The sequence below is a fragment of the Engystomops pustulosus genome, chromosome 7, assembly GCF_040894005.1.
Source record: "Engystomops pustulosus chromosome 7, aEngPut4.maternal, whole genome shotgun sequence".
Taxonomy (NCBI): domain Eukaryota; kingdom Metazoa; phylum Chordata; class Amphibia; order Anura; family Leptodactylidae; genus Engystomops; species Engystomops pustulosus.
In genome coordinates this window covers 89,394,282-89,421,996 of record NC_092417.1, presented here as the reverse complement: position 1 = coordinate 89,421,996, position 27,715 = coordinate 89,394,282, and the positions used below count along the sequence as shown (strand labels likewise).

The window sequence follows — 27,715 nt, the reverse complement described above, 5'->3', positions numbered from 1 at the left end:
AAAGCAGCAGTTTCATGCTGACGCAAATAATTGAAACATTATGAATGGCGTCTCCTAAGGTTCAAGGACGTATTGGATGGCTGCGTGTCACACAGGATAACAATCACTTGTTGGAAAGAAAGTATATAAGAGGGTTTTCTATCTTCAATATCCTATTTCTGTCCTATATAATAATAATCTTTATTTATATAGCACCATCAAATTCCGTAGCGCTTTACAAATCATAGATATCTCATGTTTTTATTCTAATCATTGTCTTGACTATCCCTGATGTGAATACAAGCAGCATCTTCGGATACATGCTATCCTTAGAAACAATTCCTAATAACATAATTATTTTATACTGTTGTACGGTACGATCACAGGTACAGGTACAGAAACTTGTATACGAAAAAAAATTGCCCATCTTCTGACGCTAATAACTTTTTCATTGGACTGGATATGGAGTGCCTATATATCAAGGGATGGCAGGCTATATTCTTGGAGCATTCTCTGGTAATATACTATGGGGTGACAGGCTTATAACACCAATAGGGGGCGTAAGTGGCATAGTTGCCCAAGTCACTATGTGGCACGGAGGGTGAGATAGTGTAACTGCCTGTAAAGTCGCAATAAAGAGGGACTAGGTCAGTGGTGACGAACATATGGCACGGGGGCCAGAGGTGGCACTCAAAGCCCTTTCTGTGGGTACCCAGGCCATTGCCCCAGCGCACCAGACAGGTCCAAGCAACTTAAAAGATGCTGCTTTCAGTCATATTTTGATACTTACTTGGCTACTTGGGACTGTAGGAAGAGGGAGAGATGAGTAGACAGGGCCGAATAATCTTTGGAGGATCTCCTGCTGGGCCCACAATTCTCTGTGTACAGAGGGACACTGGAAAGAAGCTAAAATGATGCAAATTTTCCATCTTTATATTGTGTTACTGTCCTCAGGAGGCCAATATGATTGTTGAAGAACAGGGAGCAGTAAGTTACTGCTTTAATTTTTGGTTGACACCTTGCGGTAAATAAGGGGGGTTTTGGGTTGCTTTTTGGGCATTCAGCCGCTCAAAGTTTCGCCATCACTGGACTAGGGTATCCCTACTGACTCATTTGCATTATTTTAAAAATTGATTATAGAAGGAAGTGGATGAAGGATAAGATATAAGAAGATTAAACAGTCACAGAGCCTGGTTCTATGGTAAGTGCCCCTGAGCATCCCATCTGGGCATTTACATTTAATTTAATTCATTTGTATTATATAAACATTTCTTCAATTGGATGTTATTTAAAAAAATGTTCCTGTGTGAAGATAATTTATCATAAATGTAGCCATGTAGTCCCTTAGAAACCAGATAGGCCTCGGATACGACCACCCCACATTTTGGCAGCGATGGCCAGATGTGTTACTGAGCCCTGCCTGACCTCCTGACTTCAGCGATCATTACCACAGGACGGCTGTGGGACCTGCGGTAACTTCCGGCCATTTCACATAGAAACATTCTTTGTGTCTTTGTGCAATCTGTCCAGCAGAGGTGGTCATATCAGAGGAAGCTATCTAGGAGCATATGACTACATTAACCCCGTAACGGCCCTTTTTAGTTTTTTCACTTCCATTTTTCACTCACCACCTTCAAAAATCTGTAACTTTTTAATTTTTCCACATAAAGAGCTCCGTGATGGGTTATTTTCTGCGTAACAAATTGCACTTCATAGGGACGGTTATAATATTCCATACCGTGTACTAGGAAGCGGGAAAAAAAAATTCAAAATGCAGTGAAAATGATGAAAAAACACATTTGCAAAGTTTTCTTTTGGGCTTGGATTTTAGGGATTTCACTGTGCGCCACAAATTACATGTCTACTTTATTCTTTGGGTCGGTACGGGGACACTACATTTGTATAGGTTTTATAATGTTTTCATACATTTACAAAAATTAAAACCTCCTGTACAAAATTATTTGGGGGATTTTGTCATCTTCTGGCGCCAATAACTTTTTCATACTTGGGTGTACGGAACTGTGAGTGGTGTCATTTTTGCGACTTTAGATGGCGTTTCCATTGCTATAGTTTTTAGGACTGTACGACCTTTTGATCACTTTTTAATTTATTTTATATTTTTCAAAAAGGCAAAAAAGTGCCATTTTTTAACTTTTTTCCGTTACAGGGTTAAACGCAGTGAAAAACGTTATTATATTTTGATAGATTGGGCATTTTCGGACGCTCCGATACCTAATGTGTTTTTACGGTTTATTAATATTTATAGTTCTAGGGAAAGGGGGGTGATTTGAATTTTTACTTTTACTATTTTTCAGACTCCCTGGGGTACTTTAACCGTAGGTTGTCTGACCGATCCTATCATATACTGCCATACTGAAGTATGGCAGTATATGGGGATTTTAATCCTCATTCATTACAATGTGCTGATAGCACATTGTAATGAATGGGTTAGAACGAGACAGCTTCTGGCCTTCGGTAGACCCAGAGCTGTCATGGCAACGGATCGCTGCTCCCCGTGACGTCATCGGGGGGGCCCATTTTTCGCCATCTCTTTGAAGCCACCGGCAGCATTGCTGCCGGCGATCGACGTGAAAACTCCCGCGATCGGTGCCAGCACCGATCGTGGGTGTTACCGGTAAGCCTTTGCTGCAATATGCAGCAAAGACTTACCGGCTATGGAGAGGGCTCGTTCCGCGAGCCCTCTCCATGCGTCGGGAAGGGGTTAATGAGATATATTCTTCACATGGGTAAAAATTTTTTTAATAACATCCAATTGAAGAAATGTTTATACATGACAGATTAATGAATATGAATGCCGAGACGAGAATGCCCCTTTAAGCTTGATGTTGATGGGAGATTTCTGCTGAAATATCCAGTATACCCCATGTCTATACATATTTTTTTAGATACATATACGTCATGGGGCCTGAAGAGGTTAAAGGTGTCTGCAGTGAACCTTTATTGTTAATCCTTATTTTAATAACAGCCCAAAATTATTAAAATCCTTTAGTCACAGGGACAAAAAAAAAAGTTTGGAGTTACACTTTCAAAATGTACAAGTTCCAACTTACATACAAATTCAACTTAAAGGAAACCTACCACGAGGAATCTACTATTAGAAACAGATCTTTTACATAATCAAGGGTAGTTTATGGTTTTTTTTCTAACCAAAAACAAATGTGAGGCAGATTTTCATAGATTTCAGTCCTTACAATATCCAATATATGAAGTAGGTTCTCCAGGATTTAAAGAGCACGTTCAAATCATTTCCAAAAACTTACACCTGTTTAACAGCTCCACCCCATTCCATTCAAAAGTGTGGAGCTATATTACTACTCCCAACATGTAGATAGGTGTAATATTTTAGGAAGGAAGCAGCCATTTTTCTTTTTTTTTTTTTTTTTTTTTTAAAGGGTTGTACTAAGTATTAGTAGTCACGAGAATAAACCCCCACCAATTTGGAGAACTGGGCTTGTGTGTGAACATATTGAATGCATTGAATTCTCTTGTAGTTTCATTCAAGACTATGGGAGCACCAAATATCAACGCTCAACCTGCCACTTCATTTTTTTAAGTTGGGAATGGACCCTCAAACTTTCCTGTGGGTAGAGGATAAAAATAATGCTTGGAGCAATCCCTTTAGGATCCTAGACAATCCTTTTAAGACAGCAGAGAAGTCCTGAGCCTTGAGGCCTCTCAGAGAATTAGCTTCTACTCAACAGCCAGTGAAAAGGGGTTGTCCAGCAAATAGGAGATAACAATCTGATCAATCCAACTGCTGATTATGAGAACGGACCATCTCCATTCACGAGACCCATCGCTACATATAATTAGTGAGAATGGAACAAACTATTCTAGAGGACTGCAGAGGTCTGTTCCCGATTAGTGGTTTTCCAAGCAGTTTACCTTCACTGATCAGATTGTTAACGATCAAACTTTGTACAACCCCTTTAAATGCTAGTTCAGACGATCTGTGGAACACTTCTGTTCATCAAGACATTACTTTTTCTACAGTTAGACAGGCGCTGCAGCCAAAAGCAATGTAAAAAAACCTCAGGTAAAACTCACCCAACTTTTTTATTGCAGTAATTTTTCCAACTGCACTAAACACTTAAACCAATATCCAAATGCACACTACAGGAACAGCCCCTTAGACACACAGGTATATTATTTTCATTGTGGAAAGTAGACGACCAACATGACAAGAGACATGCCAAAGGTCTGGTGAGGCCAAACGCACTGAACGGTCACCAAAATTAGACAGCTTGCCCACCATTTACCTTTCAGGGTAAATGCTTGTTAGGGTTATTACCGTTGAATGACCTTAACAGAGAGTTCTGAAACTTAACAATGTGCCACAATATAAGGATGACTGCAGAGTCTGTCAAACAGGGCTATGAACTGGCTCAGACTCCAAAAATGGAAAGTAATTTGGTACAGTAAATTCAATGCAGTATGTGCACTTACCACTACCATATCTTCAGCCTCAGATGAAGAGTTTAAAGAGAACATGTCACAAGGGAAGCTCCCCCCCCCCACCAGTACCTTTTAGATGTCTTTATACATGTTCCATTGATACCTCTATCCATGGGAATTGAGCCAGCCCCTGCATGAATGAGAGATATACATGACTCCCTTAGGCACGTGTATCAAACTTTTTGCTTGCCTTTTTCTTAAATTTGAGACTTTTGATAGTGCTTGTGCTCAGTTGCGACTATTATTTGCATCCCCAGCAGGGTTTTGGGTGCAGGGAATAGGAGCAGTCAGTGATTTATGGACTGTCAATGAGAGTGTGGGATTGCACTTAGATAGGTTGAGGAGTCAGTCTTTGCTTAACCGTCCTGCCGACAGCTTCAATAAGGTTGAAGGCCTGGGTGAAGACAGATCAAGCTCTATAGAATCATGAATGGGTACGGTTGGCCAACATGACAGTAAACCTGCAGCATTTCCTCCAAACTCCCTGAACAGCCATTCAAATCTAGTAGTCCATCAACTTTGGAAGGACAATCTGGAATTTCTAGTAACCACAGAGCTCAAGGAATATTTACAGTGATGTGTGATGAATAACAGTGTAACCCAGGACTCGGCTGCACATTTTTCAACAATGTAAAAAATTATAATCAAGGAAAAACCACCAGGGTTAGAGCACCATGTGATCGAGGTACACTGTACTACATGCAACCCTCACCCCCCCCCCCCAATTAAATTTTATTATCTCAAATCTTCCAATGCAGATGTAAAACTAGCCTTACTTAAATCAGTGACTAATCTGTCTAAGGAAAAAAAAAAACCATACAAGTATCCAGGAAGCTGTTAGCATAACAGATACCCAAACAGTACAGCCTAAAGGATCTCGTGGGCAACATTAATGTCCATTCTAAAAAGGCATTACCCCAAGTTTTTCTAAAACTGTGGTTCAGATAAACATCCACAAGTAAAGTAACTTGTGCAATTGTGGCAGCAAAGAAAGGACTAGTGATCTGTGTGTCATATGCATGTTGCCAGCTCAAAGACAAAAGTAAAGACTGTCAATTCAGGCAGGAATAGGCCTGCTCCATAATCTGCAACTTCCTACACTGTCAATACAAGCCAACTTCCTGTAGAGCTGAGGTTGTGGAAGTTACAGTCATGTGTATGAAACAACAGAACCAAGTAGGGTTGCATGAAATCAATGGCAAGCACAAGTCTAAAAACACTGTGCAGCAAAGCCTTCATTGAAAGTGACTGCTGGAATCACTGTAGGCATTTATAAAATGACGATTATTGGTCAGGTATATCAGACCTTTCATACACCATTTATACATAAAAATTGGAGGCTTAAGGCAGGAATGTTTCATTGTAAAGTCAGAATTTAATAGAGGCTTTATACAGAATTTACAGCTCGTGGCTTCCTGTGCAACACGGATGTTTCCATCACATTAAATACCAGGGCTGAAATAAACTTTACAATCTTTGCAATGAAGAAAACCTTCACGTCAAGCTCTGTGGTTTATTAAAAGGTCGGACAATGATCTATTTAAAAGCATGAAACGCATCTTGTATGGGAGATGGTAGATGCAAGCTCAGACAATAGAAACCCTCTGGGATGTGAATGGATCTAAAAGTTCAACCAACTACTACCAGGTCCTCAGAGGGGAATTCATAGTAGGGAACCTCCAGGTTGAGCGGCGCAGGGCCTTTCCTAATTCTACCAGACGCATCGTAATGAGAGCCATGGCAGGGACAGTAGTATCCGCCAAAGTCTCCAGCATTGGCAATAGGCACACAACCAAGATGGGTGCAGACTCCAATCAGGATGGCCCACTCCGGTTTCTTCACTCTGTCAAGGTCATGCTGGGGATCACGCAATTCACTCAGATCAACCTGAGCCTCCTGCTCGATCTCCTTTGGGGTTCTGTGGCGAATAAACAAGGGCTTGCCTCTCCACTTGAAGCACATGTTCTTGCCTTCAGGGATATCAGAGAGCTTGACTTCGATCTTTGACATGGCCAATACATCGGCTGAGGCGCTCATGCTGGAAACAAACTGAGAAACAACATTTTTGGCCACGTAGGCGGTTGCCACAGTGGTGACACCAGTAACAAGGTAGGAGAAGCCCTTTCTAGCATCATCACTGGGGCGAGAGGATTTCCTGCTGTCTGCAACTTCAGCGCGGCGGTAGTCTGAAAACTCAGGCACAGTGACATCGCTATGCAAGAAACGAACAGTGGCAGGGCCTGCAGAAAGAAATATCATGAAGAGTTAAATAAGGCTTCAGCTATGTCAAATAGCAAGAGGTCGATCCATGAGTGGCAGGAAGTATAGTGGATGTCAAATCATTTAATATTATAAATGAGGTAGTATGCGGGCCATTGAATCCAAGCAATATCCAAGACATTCATCTGTTACCAACGTGAAGACATGTCCATGCACGATGGTCTTTGCAAACTCCATATGTGGAAAAATCATAGCAGAGTTCTAGACCTGTACCACATGACTGCACCTGTATATGAATGATGAGGTGTGGGCTTGCAGGATAGGAGTCCTTGCATCATAGAGGCGGCAAATCAGCAGCACCAACCGTAGATTTCACTACGATGCATGGAGTCCTGACTCTGCCCAGGCCATGAATTTTTCCACAAACCCAAACATGGAAGCAACATTATACACAAAGGACTGTCAGCTGGGGTGAAATAGAAGCAGACAACTCCAGCAATTTTGTAGCCCCTCATCCCCTTTTCTGCACCATGGGGCAGGGGCAGCTATAACAGATATACTCTACATATGATCAGCTGTATTGGGTCATTTATTGACCATGGCTGAAATACTAGATGCTACATAGAAAATGACACAGGCAGCTCCTATAAAAGGGGAGGGGGCTTACGAGAGAAGGCTACCAAATACCCAGCACCAGAGCCATATACTGAGATGCTAAAGCTACAAGTCCCAGCAGCCCCTGCCCTGCAGAAGCTAAAGAACAGCTACAAGGTCACAAAGTCATCCGATACGGAAAACACACAAAACATCGCTTTCCCTGGACACAAGTTCTCACCATTGATCCCGGCGGTGGCGGATAGAGCTCCGTTGGCGGCCTGGCCGCTGAGGGTCTCCCGGCTGAGGAATGGCCTCTTCACATCGAGCAGGACCTTATCCCCCTGAAGGACGGCTCCGGAGACTAGCGGCTTCAGCTGTCCAGCCACGCCGTATGAGGTGGCAGAGAGATACGGGGAGAAGGCACCGGAGCGGGCTGCCAGGGACAACATGGCTACTGCAGGTCAGAGCTGCGGGGACGCGTCGCCGGTCAAAGCGACCTTTAACAGGAAGAGGAAGTGATGTATGGGACGTGATGCCGTCGGGAGAACGCACGGTGCAGCGTCTGAAGCCACGTTTCAGAGTCTGCCAGGAAGTGGGTGTGTCTTGAAGTGCACGTCTTGTAATTGAATGTTTAAAAGTTACACTACTTCCAACAGTAACCAGTCAGATTACTGCTGACATTGGGTAGAGAGTTTTGCATTATGATAGCTGGAATCTCATTGGTTGCTGTAAATACAGGTTGTACCTGAAGCTTGCATCTGTATAATAAAAAACGATACTTTGTTTTTCATTAGGGTCAGTTAGTTCTGTTTTTCATTATTTTATTGCCACACATTTTTTTATTCCAGATACCTGCTCTAACAGTAAAGGATTATAATATAAACTGCCTATAAATAGCCTTCTAGGGAGCCCATAGCCAACCAAACACCCAGGGACCTTACTTATTGTGACCTCTGTAGCCTGGGCATATAAGTATCAGTGGCCGTACTTAGGGTCCATACCTTACAGGCACACATCAGCGGCGCTGGAGAGGAGGAGAGGTGAGCGATGCTCGTCCCTATCCTCTCGGTAGAGAATAATGGCTCATGGTCTTTCTTACAGCCAAAGATAGAGCAGGCTCTATCTTTTTTTGCGTTCCTCTAATGTATAGTAGAGGCACAGGTGACCGGGCGCCCTACCCCCACCAGAGGGCACAGTCAAAGCCCTGTTGAAACGTGCCCGACGGATGACCCTTCTCCTCTCCGCCAGACGGCATAGTCGACAGGCCTCCTCCTGGCACAGCCGTCCGAAATTGCTGCCCGCCTGAACACCTGCCTGAATGCCAACCCATCCGACAACCCACTCACCTGGCAACCCACTCGCCCGACAGCCCAGCCGTCCCGCACACCTGCCCAAGAGCCCTCTTCATAGCTCTGTACAGCACAGAGCGTGAAGGAGATATACCTATATAAATGTGTGGAATTGTAGAAACGTGTTTTTACAAATATGTATATATTTTTTTCAGTGGAAGGGGGGCCCATGCGGAAGTTTGCCATGGGTCCCAGCCTCCCACAGTAATGCCACTGGTAAGAGACCCCAACGTCCACACGTGTGTTGTGTTCACAGCCCAACAAGGTACAGGACGCGTGGCATTTGCCAGAGCACACGAGGATTGGCAATTTCCCCACTGGCACTCCTCATAGATGAAAGTCGGTTCACACTGAGCACATGTGAGTTGAGATCCTCAGACCCCTTGGAAGACCATATGCTGGTGTGATTTGCCCTGGTTTCCTCTTAATGCAGGACCTCATGTCCTGCAAGATGAAGCCATTGAAGCTATGGACTGGCCTGCTCCTTCCCCAGACCTGAATCAGATTAAGCACATCTGGGACATCATGTCTCGCTCCATCTGCAACATCCCCCACCGGGGCCTAGCCTTTTCTTGGGGCCTAGAGACAGCCGGGGCCCGCAGTACCTGAGTGGCTGGCGGTTGCGGCCTAGGCACGCTAGTGTCACGGTGCTTGGTATGGGGAACCGGAGGGCTGTCCTACAGCCTGGTAGGTCTCCAGCAGGGTGGTGTTGGCAAGAAATAATGAGAGAGAGAGGCGGCTATAGCGGTTCTCTCTGGGGCAACCCTTTAGGGTCTGGAGTATGAGTCCCTGTGTAGTGGATAGGGTGCCCGTGATGGTGACAGCCGTAGTAGCAGGGACCAGACGGAGGCAGACGTTGAACAAAAATAACTTACAGTTCTTTATTGGAACCGACAGGAACAGTAGCAATGTGCCTTGACAAATGGTAGAATGCTGGAGATGCAGTTGGAGGGAGCCACAGGATGGATCATCAGCCTGGATGCAATGGCAGGCTGGAAGATAGCTGTGTCCTGGAAGGATGCTTCAGCTTGTCCTGGGTTGCTTCAGATATCACCCTTAAAGGTAGGATGATACCCCTTTCCTCTCACTAACTAGCTCTTAGCTCCACTCTTCAGGCAGGGAGCTGGGCTCACCTGCTTTGGTCTGGTGTGCTGGCTGCACAGACTCCTCTGAGTCTGTCTTCCTGTCTAACTACATTAGACTCTCCTCTAGAAGTTTCCTGGCCAGGGGTTTTGTTACTCCCACTGGTCAGGTGGTGGCTACTCCTCCAATTACATCTCAGCTCACAGATACAAGGTATGAACAACTGTGATTGGCTGCTGGAATTACATCACAGAAAACAATTAACTCCTGCCTTACCAGGCAGGTTCTACCACTGCAGTGCTCATCTGTGTTATGTAGTTGTTATGTAGTGACCTGCTGTGGGGCTGATCAGACCCTACACAGGCTGCAAGCTACATGATGGGACGTATTCGCAAACACTCCTCTGCCTTGCATCGGCGAGGGTGTTGCACATCCACCAACATCACGTTGTACCACAGAATGTCCAGGAGTTGGCAGATGCTTTAGTCCAGGTATGGGAGTAGATCCCTAAGGAGACCGTCCACAACCTCATGCATGCTGAGGCGTTGTAGGGCGGTCATACAGGTGCGTGGAGGCCACACATAATATTAAGCCTCATTTTGTCTTATTTTACAGACATTTAATCAAAGTTGGATCAGCCTGTAGTGTGTTTTTCCCCTTAATTTTGTGGGAGACTACAATTCCACGCCTCGATTGGTTAATAAGTTTGATTTCCATTGATGATTTTTTTTGTGATTTGGTTGTCAGCACATTCAACTTTGTACAAAATAAAGTATTCAATGAGAACATTTCATTCATTTAGATCTAAGATATGTTGAGTGTTCACTTTATTTTTTTGAACAGTATATATATATGACCTTACTTAATGAGGCCTCTGTAGCCTGGGCATTTGTGTATCAGTGACCTCACTTATTGTGACCTCTGTAGCCTGGGCATGTTTGTGGCTAACACATTTAGGTTTATTTGTGTCAGTGGTCTGAACATGTAAGGTATCTATGGCAGTAATGGGACTAATACAGGCATCTGTGATGCGGACCTTGGTTTCTGATTGCTGGACTATATAGGATGAATTCTCTCTCTTGGCCTTCAGATGAGGGAATCCAAATGGCTTGTTACATAAGACCATGAGTGGAAAATTTGACATGGCGTTGAGGTATGTTATCAGATCTTTGGATGAGGATATTTGTTATACACCCTTATTCTTCATTGATTTCTGTTGATTTTCCATTGTGTCTGTAGAGAAGCTGTGGAGATGTCTCTGCTATTCTGGTTGAATACAATTGTCTGATCTGTGTACACACAGATGTAGTGTAAGGATCCCTACTGTGCTCAGAATTACCTGTTGGCTCATTCATTTTCATGGATCCTGAACAGCTCCCTATTAAATAAATAGTAGGTAGCTGCAGGCCGATCATTCTCCCCAAACCACTCCCCTTTTAACCCGATTTTTCACGTAAAAGAGACGGCTCTTAGAGTCATCTCGTTTGTGAACGACACATCACTAACTCACAAGGCTTGTCAGCACAGGCAGAGGAAACAGCCATTGCAGCACTGAGGTAATGTGAGGGTTATAGCAAGGAAATTGCTACATATAGGTAACAAGATAATAGGCAAAGTTGATTAACATCCCAAGAGCTATTGATTTGTGGAAAAAAAAAACCTTTACAGTTACTCTTTAACCTCTATTTACTACTAGTAATCCACATGCATTTACACACTGGGGCAATATGTATCATTTATCTGCTTCTCTGCTGATTGGGTGTATCTTAGTGCTTGATACATCTAGCATTTCAGAAGTTAAAAGTGTTGTCCAGTCACAACAAGTTAGTCCCTATGAACAGGACAGGGGATAACTTACTAATCGCAAGGGGTCTCAGCTGTGAAACCCCCATGGATTAAAAAAATGAGGGTCTGTTGCACCCCAAAAGAATGGAGCAGCAGGTCGGACATGTTTGTTACCTCTCCTTTGACTTCCTATGGAACTGACTGAGATAGCCTAGCTCAGTAGTAGGCTATCTCCTTCAGCTCCATAGTGATGAATAGAGCAGCAGAGCGCATGCGTGACCACCTGCTTATTTGGGGTCCAATCAGCAAGTTGGTCCCTATCCTGGGGATAGCTGCAAACATGTTGTGACTAGACTATCTATCAAAGCTTCTTCAGTGAATTTGCAACTTTTCATTTAGGGAACCTGTCACCAGGGACCTAATTTTCACTAAAGACAGGTTGCAGAAGCCCATCAGACCTGCATTGCACATATGCCTTTCTACCTTCTCTGAGCATTTGCATTACAATATAATTGTGTTATAACTTACCTTGCGCCCTGACAGAATCATCTGTGTAGCCCTAGGGGTTGGGCTTTGGTTTGGATGCATTTCAAAAAATCACATGTGACTTGTCTGTACTGCAGACTCCTCAGCTCTTCTTCAGAGCTCACAGACTGATGAGCTGACATCAGTGTGACATCAGTGTGGAAGGGAGGAGCTGTACCTTCTCCCGTTTTTGTAGGATCTATGGCTGGTATTTTTTCATCTAAGGCAGGATCTAACAGAATGGATTGATGCTGACAGCATAAACTACGTTTCGGAGTGACTGCCAATCTTGAAAATGCTTCCATTTCGGCACAGGGTGGAGCGACATCCTTGATTCTCAAATGAAGTACTTTTGCCTGAGACTGGGTAGCTTTTAATTGTGAGAAGAGAGTTGAGCATTGGTTGTGTATCAGACTATGTGTGTAATATACTTCGTTGTGGTTCTACTATGAGTAGGTTTCCCTGGTTTACTCATGCTTAATTTTGATTTTATTTAAAAATCATGTGCCCCGCTGTGTATGGGCACCTTAGGCCACTGACATGCAACAATGTGCATTTCAACCTGTGCTTTTTGCTGAAAGAAGGCCGAAACATGATTCTGTTGTGGGCCATAGTCTTTCCCAGTTATGCCTTTGTACCCATGTAGCCTCTGGCAAGTGTATATGTACTTTTAGTAGGAAGAGAGGAGTAAGCTAATGCTAGATAATAGTGGCAGCAGCTCATCTACTGAACACAAAAATACAAAGAGATGTTAAAATTATTTTCTAGCACATAACTGCCCAGCTATCCAATGGCCTCAATCGTCTCTGCTGAGGCCAGTGATTGACTGCAAAATTCACATGTTGACAAACACCGCAGAGGGGATGTTGTAGGGTAGTACTGCTCTTATATTAGAATTCCTTCCAATTTATTTTATCGGCACTCCCTTTATTCCAACATGTTTGTCCTAGTGACAAACACTGAATTTAGTTTTTCTGAAAGTATTCTCAGGCCCCCTGTGTCTCGCACTAAGTAAGAGCAGCAAGAATGTTCTCCTGTGGTAATGGTCTCCACGCTGTTTATTTATTTTTCTCCCACTAAAAGGCGTTACTTAAAGGCTTTGAAATCCACATGCCGCCTGTAAGTCTCCGGCAGGGAAATTCGTGATTTCTGTAGAAACTGGAAAATTGCACTGTTCTCCATGTGAAATCCCGCGGCAGGCAGCAGAGTCTGTCCCATCTAGACAAAACATAAGAACATGTTAACAGGTGTATGCTGCTATAAGTGACAGGGGACATTCTCTTATTCAGGAAATTCTGATAGTCCAGCAATCATGTCAGCTCACACTGCGATACTGCATATGAAGGATTGTTATGGTGGTCAAATGACATCAAAACTGCAAAGTCGCCACCGCAAGACACATGCATTTATTCCCTTAGAGTAATTATTTTATTAATTTGTCATTTTAATTTTTAAAGGCTGCAGTGAGAAATTATAAATCGTACATTTTGCATGTAGTCTGTGAGATCAGGTCATATCATTTGTGTACATCTGTGATTTGCCAACTAAAAAAAAAATTGTAGTGTACCTCTGATTTACATTTTATTAGTTTTGCTCTCCTACACCCCACCCCACTACACTATAAACGTGATGGTGACAAGTTCAGCTCTGCTACATTCTCTATCCTGATGCCAGTTTAACAAGCAAAGGAAAGACATGTATGTGTAATAAGATGCAGGATACTGAAAAGTGACAGCTCTGGCTCAGAAATCTGTGGCTTAAAGGCAGAACATAATATATTGCTTATTTAATACACATCTGCTGCTCTCTGCAGTGTTACATAGATTACATTAACCTGCCCATCCCCAGCAAAGCCTCGCTGCATTTATGATTGAAATTGTACCAGATAAATGTTCTAAGCCAGGTAGGAGATGGTAACAGGATGCTGTTCTTATTATTAAAAAGGTGTGCCAGTTTAAGGAATATTTGCATAGGCTCCAACCATTAAAAAAAATGTTTTTTGTGGCGAGCCCATACAAAATGGAATGTTGGGTATGTTAATACAATTTATTGTGTGATGGGCATTACTTTGTTTTTCTATTGAAGCTATTCAAGATGGAGTTAATCTTCTTACAATCATGAAGAGACAAGATGTCTTCCATGACCCTGAAGAAGCACATCTTGTGCCTTCATTGACTAGCACCATGGAAAGTCGATGCGTATATCTCTCCTATCTCTCCCGCTTCCCAGTACATGGCATGGAATATTAAATACTGTCACTATGAAGTGCAATTTGTTAGGCAAAAAATAAGCCCCCACAGAGCTCTTTATGTGGAAAAATAAAAAAGTTAGAGATTTTTGAAGGTGGTGAGTGAAAAATGGAAGTGAAAAAACTAAAAAGGGCCAAGTCGTTAAGGGGTTAATATACAAATGTAGCAGTGCAGAACTTGATGTTGAATTGATGCTTTTCTGCAACTTAACAACTCAGTTAAAGGGAATCTACCATCAAAATGAAGCATGATTAAACCAGGGACACTTACTGATAGATCCAGACACCTTGACTGTGGCAATCTTATTATATATCTATGGCCTTTTTCATTATAAAGCCTAAGGCTCTGCCCTAGCCCCTCTGTGATCTGGCTTTAGATAGTGTGCTGGTACACAGTGTCTGCATTTATGTGTAAGTTTCCCTAGTTTATCATTCTTCAATTTGATGGTAGATTTCCTTTAACCCCTTACTTAATAGTACAGTATGCGTCGGGTCCCAGTGCATGGAGAGGGCTTACGGGCTGAGCCCTCTCCATAGCTAGTAAGTATTTGCTCCGTATTGCAGCAAAGACTTACCAGTAACAACCGCCATAAGTGTTATCCTGTCGATCGCCGCCGGTAAATCTTGGTGACGATCGTCACTCCACGTGGCATCATCTGGGGGCGGCATGACAGGCTTGGATCTTCCGAAGACGCGAGGCTGTCTCCTTTTAACCCTTTCATTACAATGTGCGATTAGCACATTGTAATGAATGAGGAGGAAAATCTCCGTATACTTCCATACTGTAGTATGGCAGTATATGGTAGGATCGATCAGACAACTTAAGGTTAATGTACCAAAAGGGGTCTGAAAAATAGTAAAAGAAAAAATAAAAAAAGTTAAAAAAAAAATCCTAAAAATTCCTATCACTGCCTTTTCCCTAGAACTGATATAAATATAAATAAGCAGTAAAAAATCCTAAACACATTAGGTATCGCTGTTTCTCAAAATGCCCTATCTATCAAAATATAACAATGATTTTTTTACTGCGTTTAACCCCGTAGCAAAAAATAGTGCCTGAAGTTGACAATGGCATTTTTGTGCCATTTTAAAAAAATCTAAAAATTTCTATAAAAAGTGATCAAAAGGTCGTACTGTCCTAAATATGGTAGCATTGAAAACATCATCAAAAGTCACAAAAAATGACACCACCAGAGCTCTGTACTCCAAAGTATAAAAAATTTATTAGCGCCAGAAGATGGCAAAATCCCCCCCCAAATTTTTGTTTAAATCTTTGTAAATTTATGAAAAAATTATAAAACCTTTACAAATTTGGTATCCCCATGATTGCACCAACCCAAAGAATAAAGTAGACATGTTATTTAGGGCGCACAGTGAAAGACATAAAATCCAAGCCCCCAAGAAAACGGCGCAAATGTGTTTTTTCACCATTTTCACTGCATTTGGATTTTTTTCTGCTTCCCAGTGAATGTCGTGGAATAATACATAATGTCACTATGAAGTGCAATTTATTACGCAGAAAACAAGCCATCACAGAGCTCTTTATGCATAAAAATTAAAAAGTTATGGACTTTTGAAGGTGAGGAATGAAAAATGGAAGGGGATACACTTGCATAATGGTAGTTCAGGGGTGTAGCAGGGATTTTAAAGTTATAATTTATCTTAAGGATAGGTACGGTAATCCCTTTTTAAATACCCTTTAATCAATTTTCCTGTTGGCAACAATTTTCCTGAGATACAACAGAAATGTTATAAGAATTGTAAAGACCTAAGGTAGTTTTTATAGTACATTGATCTGGTTGTTACAGTATGTAGACTTTTTAATAAAAGGGTACAAAGGGTGCAAAATGCCAAGAAGTTGCAATTTGTGGCATATAAAATGCATGTGATACAAATATTTCATACCAGAAAATTACCGTATATACTCGAGTATAAGCCCACCCAAGTATAAGCCGAGGCCCCTAATTTTACCTAAAAAACCTGGGAAAACCTATTGACTCGAGTATAAGTCGAGGGTGGGAAATGCATTGGTCACAGCCTCCTCAGTATATAGCTGCCGGACCCTGCCCCATAGTATATAGCCAGCACCTGCCCCCAGTATATAGCCTGCCAGCCCATATCCCTCAGTATATAGCCAGCCCCCTGCCCCAGTATATAGCCAGCAGTGGGGGAAGCCAGAAAGGTGAGTTTTGATATATTATTTTACTCGAGTATAAGCCGAGTTTGGGTTTTCAGCAAATTTTTTTGTGCTGAAAAACTAGGCTTATACTCGGGTATATATGTGTTTCTATGATAAACAGAGATGGATTGGGAAATTAAAGTTACAATGGAAAAAGTTTCCCTATGTTGTATTTATTTCAGGTGGAGGTCTCAAAATTAATAAACTTAATTTCTTAGCAACTGCAGAGATCCTGTGTAAAGATTGGTCCCAGCTCTGGTGAACTATGGACTGCCTAGTATTGTATGGCCTTAGCCTTATATCCCTAGAATTTCTCCCAGTGAAGTCTATGTACCTGTAACGATGATTTTCCAGAGCGCACTAACCATAAGTGTTGTCATAGTAACACAAAATTCATTATGGACCTGATCTTTAGTGCAGCAATTCTGGTAGTTCACCTTTAATGTAAACTATAAAGATGAGTCGGATATTCCAGAGTTTTGCCCCAAGATCCACATTTCCATTGTGTTAATGCTTAAATAAAACCAGAGAGATAGAGCAGAGAAAATCTCAGAGCAGGGACATGTCCTGGCATGGTAATGCCGATGATTTCTTGGTTTGGCTACAGAAATTCCATATACTTAGATTGTTTTATAATACAGTAATAAATTTCAATGTCAGGCTCATCTTGTGAGAAGACAGCAATGTCACTCTTAAAATATTGCTTTCTGAGTGCACAGAGAAGAGCTGAAACCTTTATTTTAAATGGAAAAAAATGAAAGTCAATGAAGGAGAAGCAATTAAAGAGACAGAACGAAGCTTGACTGCAGTAGGAACCTAATAGCTGGCAGATCGAGATGGTTGCTGCATTAAACAAAAGATCTGACAATGGAAATGCCGGATATATCTGAATTACAGAGAACCTATATAAAGAACCATTCCACAGAAATATATAGTGTCACCTTTAAGGGGAATTTTCTGTTCTGTCAGCCTAAAAGTGACATCAGTAGAACAACAAGTATCAGTGACCCAGACACTTGCAGCAAGAGTAACAGGCTCATTAAACCACGGACAGCCGCAGGGTCCCTATTATCAGTGACAGCTTCAGGACCCTCACTCGATATCAGCAACAGCACTTTAGGACCCGTAATAACAATGACAGCCTCAGTACTTCCATAACAGAGACAACAACAGCTAAAAGAACTGCAGTAAAAGCCACAGAACGTCTGATTGTTCCAAAAAAACAACGACAAGACCATTATTAGCAGTGTGAGCTACAGATCCACAACAACAGCTGCATGGTTCCCACAGCCTCGTAGAATACTCTGTAACAGGAAAAAGAGTCTTAGTATCCACTGCAAGAACTACAATTTCAATCATAACACATCCACAGGCCCCTTATTTCAGTGAGTGAACCATCAATAGCCGAGACAACCAGAGATCCACAGTACCAGCAACAACTAGTAGGCCCAGTAGTATCCACACCCACCAAACACTTCCACAGGATTAAGAGTGACCAGGCTACAACGAGCACAGGGGCCCACCAGGATAACAGTAATAGCATAGACTCCCAGTAAGATACATGCACTCAAGCCACAATCATCGGTAGCCCATGTATCATCTCCATGTGAGGTCCCCTCATGCACAGATGACAGAATCTGCTCTGAGGTCAAAGTATACCTCACTTTTCGCTTCACAAGTATTGAGCATGTTCATTCAGAATACTATAGGCCATATGGTTTTGTATTTTTTATAAGATTTTCATTTACAGAGGTACAACTTGTATATAGATTAATTAATTATTAATACCTATCATAATATACAGTATCCACAATAAATATGTAAATATTCCAGTACTCAAAAAAACCCTCATAATCAATACCAATACCTAAATAATCAATACCTAAGGAATTATTCAAATAGTACAAAAATGGAAGACAAACCACTCAAAATATTAATAAACAAGAATAGAAATACTTTATTAAGCAGAAAAACAAATGGTTATTCACACCTAACATACAGCAATGGAGGTGGTCAAAGCATTCGACAAAAATACCCCCATATGCAATAATACACTTACTACATGTGAGCAGTAGTTGTATAATACACACAAGATATCAGCATGAAAAATATCATCACTATTATAACTAATCCAAGTGGGAAAAGCACAATACCACAATATGTTGCCTATAGCCAATAATAGGAATCAGGGTAAAGCCAGACCACCCATTGCACGTTTCACGATCAACCTTGTACTATAGGCCATGGGTGTTGTATTTGTTATTTACAGAGGTATGACTAGTATCTAGCATCCTGGTCTGGAAGCTATCTCTAAATCCTTGTAGGTATTATAAAACTTTTAATCCATTCATTTTTCTTGCAGCAGAATAAAGGATATAAAACAGGTGATGGGTGTGTTAGCCAACCATTAATAAAAATATCTACATGTAAAAACAAGGACATAGTAACTGTGTGTACTGTTATTGGTGTTCTGGTGTCAGAGCTTCGGTTTGTTGCCTGCAGTTCTCTGCATTGTCAGGGCGGGCCAGCCTCATACCATGAGCCAGACAGCAATGCACAGATATCATCATAAGCCCCTGGCTGGCGCACACAGCAGGAGGCTGCTGGAGGGGACAGTAGTGATATGCAGCATCTGTCACTGGCTTTACTGTCGCTCTTAAACTGATCAAACTGTAACATCCACAGGTGTACCCTCACCAAAAGGACAAAAACATCCCTGCAAACAGAGGACCTAGCAACGATGTAATGTGATGGGAACCAAACCCATTGGAAAATCCGTAGATGAAGGTCTTACATTCACACGTTACAGTCCTATCATACTAAATATAATAATAATAATCTTTATTTATATAGCACCATCATATTCCGTAGCACTTTACAAATCATAGGGGACATATACAAATATATTTCATTACACAGTACAGACAGTCATATGGAACAATAGGAATGAGGGCCCTGTCTGCAAGAGTCTATGAGGATGAAATATTTAAGTCATCTGGCACATTAAAATAGTGTTTTGTAAAGCATCATATAATGACAACTTGTGAAGTACCATTTTCAAGATCACTGTTTCCCAGTAATGACTTAAAATATCCTCCTTTACATCATGAGGTTGAAAATCCATACAAACAAAGCATTTTTCCTAAAAGAGTGCATGTTTACCATTGTATCCAGTGTAGAAGAACCTCTGTGAACTAGAAACAGAAGAATAAATCTTTTCTTATCCTGTGAGTTTGCCATGAAATTAAGTGCTGGTAAAATGTCTCACTGGTGACATGTATCACTCCTATTGCTTCCTTTTTTTGTGTGACTTTTCGCAGTTTGCGACTTTTTAGGGGCAGAATCAAGCAACCTACCAAAGTTAGGATGTCATAATGGGGCAGAAGCCTGAAGAGGCGAAGAAGCCTGATGAGGTGAAACCTAGGTCGGGGGTTGTTTGGCGTTTTTTTATCTATCCGTTGCTCCCTTAATAGAATCAGCAGCGAACCACGGACACGGAAGTGAAACCGGGGACCACGCTGAGACAAAGTGGAGTATAACAGAGGGAGAACTGTGAAACCGAGGAGATCTTCTATTTTATAACCCTAGAAGAGGTGGTGAGATTGATAATCGACTTTTACCAATACAGAGTAGAGCACTGACAATTTTGACTACCAAAGTTTGCTGCCTCAATGCATGCAGGGTGCCGTATTTATCTTTGTAGCCCAGATGTTTGTTTAACTTGTGCTACTATGTGGCTTGGAGTTGTCCCATTCTTGCGCCTAATAAGTCACAAAACAGAGCTTGCCAGACCCAGACTTACTTTTGGTAAACTGCTATTCGGGACTAAAAAGTTGTACACCACAAAAAATTGCAAAAGTGAGACTAAACAGGGAACTCATCACATGTATCACTAAAGGAAAAAACTTAAGATACACTGCAATGATTAAGTAGGCCGACTTCAGGAAACTTGAAAAAGTAACACCCAAAAAACTATGATATATGTGCCCCATTTTAAGGAAACCTGTGATTTGGGATACAAAAACCAACCAAAACGCCCTATATGGGCATTAAAACTTAGCAAAAAGAACTTTGCCAGGAGATCTTCACTCCCGGCACTTGTATCTTATTGAAGCCAGATAAGTACATCTCAGCACATAAACACTTCAGCCTGAAGCACTACTCCTACTTATGAGTTACTAAGATGGAGGGGAGGAGTAAGGCCCCTTTCACAAGCGTGTGCTGCGCATGTTTTAGATGCACAGAACTTGCATTGCACTCTGACCCATTGTAACCAACAAGCTTTTTTTTAACGCACGTTTTAATCTCATCATGTTCTACTTTTTTAAATCACGCGTGTAAAAAACGCATCATAGAAGTCTTTAGAGATGAATCAAAAACAGATTGCACTCTGAGACACATGCAAGTCCAATGCAAGTGCAATGCGTTTTTCACACATCAATTGCCATAGAAAAGAGAGAGCTGAGTCCTTTTCACACGCGTTATCTGCACTTGAAAAACACATTGAAATAGCATTGAAAATGCATTGAAAACGTGCGTGAAAAACTGAGGCACGGAACAAACTCTGACTGAAAACTGATTGAACAGTTTTTCACTGAGCAAACCCTGATCGCACCCTGATCAGACTCTGATATGATCTGCTACGCAATTGTGAAAGTGGCCTAATAAGTGAGGAGCCTATTTTTCAAACTCTGCTAGAACAAGTTTTGTCTGATATTCTCCATTACGTCTGTCAAAGTAGACGTAATGGAGAAGATGTGAAAAAAGAGTATGTCACCAGCTAGTGTCTGGATTCCGGACTATTTTCCTCAGATTTTATCAGGCTCTAGCAATCACCCTGCTCGGTGGAGTAATCAGAGGTACACGCTTTTAGAAGTTTATCCCCCATATTTATTGCATTTTTTTTCTCTCCTCTGTTGCATTATCTACCTAGATTTTATATAGATTTGTTAAGTACGACCTACCTACTTCTAGATATGACCCACCTTGTATTGGGACCTGCCTTCACTCCCTGTACCGAAGGTTAAAGGTTGGGAGGAGTAACTGTAAGATTCCCGGCAGAATTGTTCTTGTAGGACCATCCTGCTATTATCAATATCTAGGGACTGAAAGAACTAAAGTTTGGAATTGAGTGCTATCTCTGCACCCCTTACCACAACGCCTCTTAGAATGAAAGGTCCCGTAGACTTATCTAGACTGAGATCATTTACTAACTCCCTTGTCTTCCTTTTTTGGGTTGAAATCTTTATTAATGATGGCTTTTCCTTACTGATGCATTTTGGAGTTAATTAAGCAGAGTGCAGACAGATACAAGGATGGTGATAATGAATTGCGTAAATTCCAGGTCTGCGTACCACAGCCATTTTCAATATAGCAACCTTCTACCGTGACAATGTCATAAAACTTACAAGATATATGGGCGCATGTGACGGCTCTTTTAATTGCTGGATGTGATTAATTAGTGGTTTAAATAATATTGATATAATGTTTTTGCTCTTTATTTCTTGATTCGCTGCCGTTGCGCTGAGGATTATGGATGGTCGTCACTATTTATGGCACGGTTTGATCTTCAATATAATTCTTTTCATCTGTGAAAAGGTCAGATTGCTCTAGATTACAATATGTTTGAGAAGATCACTGGCAAAAAAGTTTTCTTGTAGGAACTATAAATATTAATGCAGGATTTTTAAAATGTCTTCAAAAAGGGGCTCTCCACTTTGGGCATTCCCTACATATTAGAAGGATCCCTTGACAATAAGATGATTACAGTGTATCTACCTGCTTGCAGGGCTGTGGAGTTGTAAGATAGACCTCCACCGAAATGGCTATGACTCCACAATCCTGTTTTCCTGGTCTTTCTAGCAGTGCTAAGATATATGTGGCTATTCCTTCCCAGTGTCTTATTCCTCTAATATATAGCAGAGGAACGTCACTCCTGAGCATGTACATAAAGTGCAGATTCAATTCCTTTACTAAAAGGGAGATCAGGGGTGAACAAGCTGTGCCAGCAGGCCACATGCAACCTGTCAAGCCATGAGTTGCAATCCTTACCCTTCTGACTGTTAGAGTCTAATGAGCACTTACATTATTTATGTAACATATTTTTTTGAAGTATTATTAGTTTTATATTATGGGGTCTCCAGTATTTTTACCAGCTATGGGGTGTACAGTATTATTATCTGCTATGGAGTCTCCAGTATTTGTCTGCTCTGAGGGTCTCCAGTATTAGTAGTGTTGGCTGGTCAGCGACTTTGACTCCCTGACTTCGCAGCCCTGCCTGCTTGAACCCCTTTTTATCAGATGTAACCCTTGAATGCAACAGACAGCCATTGGAAATGAACATTAAACTGTGTTACTACAAATCAGAGTGCTTAATGTTTTTGCTGCATAAGAGAGGTGGAATTCAGTGGAATAATTCAAGTGTTGCATATTGAGCTTACCTTATAAACTGCATCAGCTTCATTTACTACTGACCCAGCACCTGGTAGTCTTAATGGTGCCACTCACAGGTCTCTGATCTGGTCCATTTCCCTGATGTCTTTATCACATTTATTACTGTATGTTGGTAACCTTTTCAAACCTGCTAGATACTTGATGGTTGATGGAGACCATCCATGATGTAACATAGTAATCATTTAAATTCTATGGTCCACAAGAGTCATTTACATTGGCAAATCTTACCAAAAATGGTTAAAAAAAGTCTTTGATCCATAAACCCTTCCCCCATCTCCATGCAATCTCATTCAAGTGGAGGTGAAAAGTTATTTCTATAAGGTCCTTCCTTTACAATAGGTATCATGCAATACTTTTCCCTAAGGGGGCGCTGCAGAGAAATTGAACACTTACCAGGTTTCCAAAAAGATTGCAGCTGCCTGAATGGTGTCCTAGCTTATGAACACTGTTTTAGGCAATCTCTATTTGTTGTTCATAGTCCTGAAGAGCTAGCAATCTCTTCCAAGCAATTAATGTTGAAAGCATATATCTATGGACATCTGCTGAAATTGACGTATACACAGGATTATTCTTAGGATCTGTCATAATTTGAAGCAATTAAGAGAAAAAGTAATTATCCCAAGAGTGTACTTCTGTTGCAATGTGATATGCAGGAACTGGGTGGCCTTTGGGACGTAACCTTAGATGATCTCTCTTTCTGCATCACGATATGAAGACTTATAAAGAAAATTCATTACCAGCCATCATCTCCAGGAGACATATACACTAATCATCTCCAGTGTGTGTCATAAATGCCCCCAGACAAACCTCACTACTCATAAATTGCTTGTCCTGAAAAATGATCATCTTCACATTGATGGTCATTGAGCACAGGTTTAGCTTCAGTACACAAGAAGTTTTGTTAGAGTAAACTATCTATCTAATTATCTATCATAATTCTATTCGATGCAAACAGATAGTATCATTGAGTATATCACATTCAGCATATTTTGATGTTAAAATAAAAATATTCAGGTGGCAAAGACCTTACAGAAAGTAGAATGACATCTCCAGACAGTTCAAGAGTAAGAAATGAAGGATTCACTGAGCCAAGTCTAATGCTAGCAGTATTGGATGGGCAACATAGGAATAGTAAAGTTAACTTGGTACCACAGGGATAGTCAAACTGGACATAAGACATTACCAAACTCACTTAAAACACTTAAGACTTAAAACAGCTTGTAACACAGATGTCCAGAGTGACAAATATTGCTACAGCAAAAATGTATGCCATTCATTTGCATGGTTTGCAAGGCTGAGATGTCCAGTGAGGATAAAGAGGCCTTGTTGTAGGTCATGTTGGTGAAGCAAAGCTGTGGTAGTACATAATGATACAAAACTAAGGTAGTGTAGCACTAAAGCTGGGCTGTGGTTGTGGAGCAATAAGGAAGAGCTGTGGTAATGAGGTAATAAAGCAGAACTGAGTAAGTAAAATAATAAAGCAGAGCTGTGGTTTCACAGCAATGAAGTAAAGCTTATTCAGTTATGTGACAAGATGAAACTTAAGTAAGGTTCATTCCACACTTGCGAGTGTGATGCGATGAACTCGCATCACACTCGCAACGCAAGCTGCCGGGAACGCACGGCCCGAACGCTGCAAACCGGGAGTGAACTGACATGCTGGGCCTAAAGGTGTAGACCTGCATGAAGTAGTACTGATCGGCTTCAACTACATGAGAACCAGGCAAAACTGAGATTTCACATTAGAAACACTGTGACAATTTTCAGAATTAAAATGTTGTGACACTGGTCTGAGTCACTCTCATATGTCCATCTCTACTGACTCATACTGCATATAAGTCAGTAGAGATAGACATATACAAGTGATTCAGACCAGTGTCACAACATTATACACTTAGCTTTTATATATCCAAATAATGTGATGCCCTGACTTCTTTATTTATGAAATCTACCATTTTGTTTTTATGCATTGTGAACCAAACTTAGGGTTCATTCACATGGCGGTCTGCAATAGCGGCACGGCCGGGATACGGTGCCACGCATGCTCTATCTTTCGGCGTGTGTGCGGCCGTGCGCCGCTATTCTCTATGGAGGGAGGAGCAGTCACCTTCTCCTCCTCTCCAGCACAAGGCGGTATGCCCGCATGGCGGGAATACCGCGTGTGAATGAACCCATACCTTGAGAATGCTGTAGCTACACTAATGCAGAACCATATCTTGTTTAATCCCTGAACTGAGTGGTTTTTCTCAAAAAACAATTATAAAATTCATATCCCTGGGGAAGCTGGGTGCTGTACATAAACACATTACTTCCATATTCACAGGAGATACCTGAACTGTCCAGACAGAACTAATCAACCTGAGCTGGATGATCGCAGCTGGGGGATGATGCAGCAACACAGTGATAACGTATTCTTGGCTTATGCTGGGCAGGGCTTGAGCTGTGCATAATTAGGGTGAGAAGAGCGCTCGGGCAGCCACAGGAGCGACAGAGCCTAATTATCATAATTGTATAATTGTTTTTTCAGCAAAACCACTCAGTTTAGGGATTAAACAAGATATGTTTATGCATCAGTGTAGCTACAGTATACTCGAGGTATGTTTGGTTCATAATGCATAAAAGCAAATTATAGATTTCCTTTAATTATCAGAAGTTACCTCTTAAAAAGAGTTTAGCTGTTTACAACTAGTAATATGTAGATGTTCCCAGAGAAGAGGCCAGACATAGGGGAAGTCTTGATGGAATGTTTAAAGAATGCTGCAGCATCAGTGATGGGAAGAAAGAGACTTGTAGGCATGTGGAGACTTGCTCCGCTAGAGGATTCTGGGATATATGCCAATAAGTTTTCATGGGTAAGATAAGGAAAACCACACCTGTTTTGCTACCTTGTAAGGCACCCCCCTAAACATTGTATCTCCCAGCATCAGAGAGACATGCTAATGATGATGTAATTGCTGGAAGCGCCAACACACCCCAAGATATATAACTCAGCAAATTAGAGGAATTTGCGAGGGAGAATTATGACTTTGAGGACAGTGGATTTTGTGCTGTGAAAGGAATCTGTCAGGACTATTACGTTGTATCTGTACTGCAGTCTGCAAGTCAATCTCTAAACCTGCTGTTGCGGGAATGTCAGCAATTATTCTCTTTATGGAAGCTCTGTTCCCATATAAGGAAATTTACATTGGTTATAGAAGTAGATGAGATGTGTGCAGTCAGAACCTGGTGTTGGTCTTTGCAACTCTGAGGCTTGGAACTTGTTCATCCAAGATGGTTTGATGATCTTCAGTCTAGAATGGCCTTGTTAGCTATGGATTCGCCTATCAGTCGGAGACTGGAGTGGATTGTTTGTAACAGGAGATGCAGTTGAACTCCGAGACATCAAGCAGCAGGGAGACATCAAGCAGCACGGGGAGACATCGGGCAGCACGGGGGAGACATCGGGCAGCGGGGAGACATCGGGCAGCACGGGGGAGACAGACATCGGGCAGCACGGGGGACACAGACATCGGGCAGCACGGGGGACACAGACATCGGGCAGCACGGGGGACACAGACATCGGGCAGCACGGGGGACACAGACATCGGGCAGCACGGGGGACACAGACATCGGGCAGCACGGGGGAGACAGACATCGGGCAGCACGGGGGAGACAGACATCGGGCAGCACGGGGGAGACAGACATCGGGCAGCACGGGGGAGACAGACATCGGGCAGCACGGGGGAGACAGACATCGGGCAGCACGGGGGACACAGACATCGGGCAGTACGGGGGACACAGACATCGGGCAGCACGGGGGACACAGACATCGGGCAGCACGGAGGAGACAGACATCGGGCAGCACGGAGGAGACAGACATCGGGCAGCAGGGGGGAGACAGACATCGGGCAGCACGGGGGAGACAGACATCGGGCAGCACGGGGGAGACAGACATCGGGCAGCACGGGGGAGACAGACATCGGGCAGCACGGGGGAGACAGACATCGGGCAGCACGGGGGAGACAGACATCGGGCAGCAGGGGGGAGACAGACATCGGGCAGCAGGGGGGAGACAGACATCGGGCAGCAGGGGGGAGACAGACATCGGGCAGCACGGGGGAGACAGACATCGGGCAGCACGGGGGAGACAGACATCGGGAAGCACGGGGGAGACAGACATCGGGAAGCACGGGGGAGACAGACATCGGGCAGCACGGAGGACACAGACATCGGGCAGCACGGGGGAGACAGACATCGGGCAGCACGGGGGAGACAGACATCGGGCAGCACGGGGGAGACAGACATCGGGCAGCACGGGGGACACAGACATCGGCTGCACGGGGGAGACAGACATCGGGCAGCACGGGGAAGACAGACATCGGGCAGCACGGGGGAGACAGACATCGGGCAGCACGGGGGAGACAGACATCGGGCAGCAGGGGGGAGACAGACATCGGGCAGCACGGGGGAGACAGACATCGGGCAGCACGGGGGAGACAGACATCGGGCAGCACGGGGGACACAGACATCGGGCAGCACGGGGGACACAGACATCGGGCAGCACGGGGGACACAGACATCGGGCTGCACGGGGGAGACAGACATCGGGCAGCACGGGGGAGACAGACATCGGGCAGCAGGGGGGAGACAGACATCGGGCAGCACGGGGGAGACAGACATCGGGCAGCACGGGGGAGACAGACATCGGGCAGCATGGGGGAGACAGACATCGGGCAGCAGGGGGGAGACAGACATCGGGCAGCACGGGGGAGACAGACATCGGGCAGCACGGGGGAGACAGACATCGGGCAGCACGGGGGAGACAGACATCGGGCAGCACGGG

The 27,715-nt window shown here is 42.9% G+C and overlaps 1 protein-coding gene across 1 annotated transcript; it reads right to left on the bottom strand.

Moving 5' to 3' along the window:
• Nucleotides 1–5,810: 5,810 nt before the first annotated feature.
• On the bottom strand, nucleotides 5,811–7,809 carry UQCRFS1 (ubiquinol-cytochrome c reductase, Rieske iron-sulfur polypeptide 1). Its single transcript, XM_072117203.1, has 2 exons — nucleotides 7,511–7,809; nucleotides 5,811–6,695 (listed from the first exon to the last, which is right to left on the bottom strand). The coding sequence occupies exons 1-2, from the start codon at nucleotides 7,719–7,721 to the stop codon at nucleotides 6,085–6,087; spliced, it is 822 nt and encodes a 273-aa protein (XP_071973304.1). The 5' UTR covers nucleotides 7,722–7,809; the 3' UTR covers nucleotides 5,811–6,084.
• Nucleotides 7,810–27,715: the final 19,906 nt, after the last annotated feature.

Coding starts and splice junctions, on each gene's coding strand:
- UQCRFS1 (XM_072117203.1), bottom strand. CDS start 7,721: ATGTTGTCCCTGGCAGCCCGCTCCGGTGCCTTCTCCCCGTATCTCTCT. Junction 6,696..7,510: donor CGCCACCGCCGGGATCAATG/GTGAGAACTTGT, acceptor TTCTTTCTGCAG/GCCCTGCCACTGTTCGTTTC.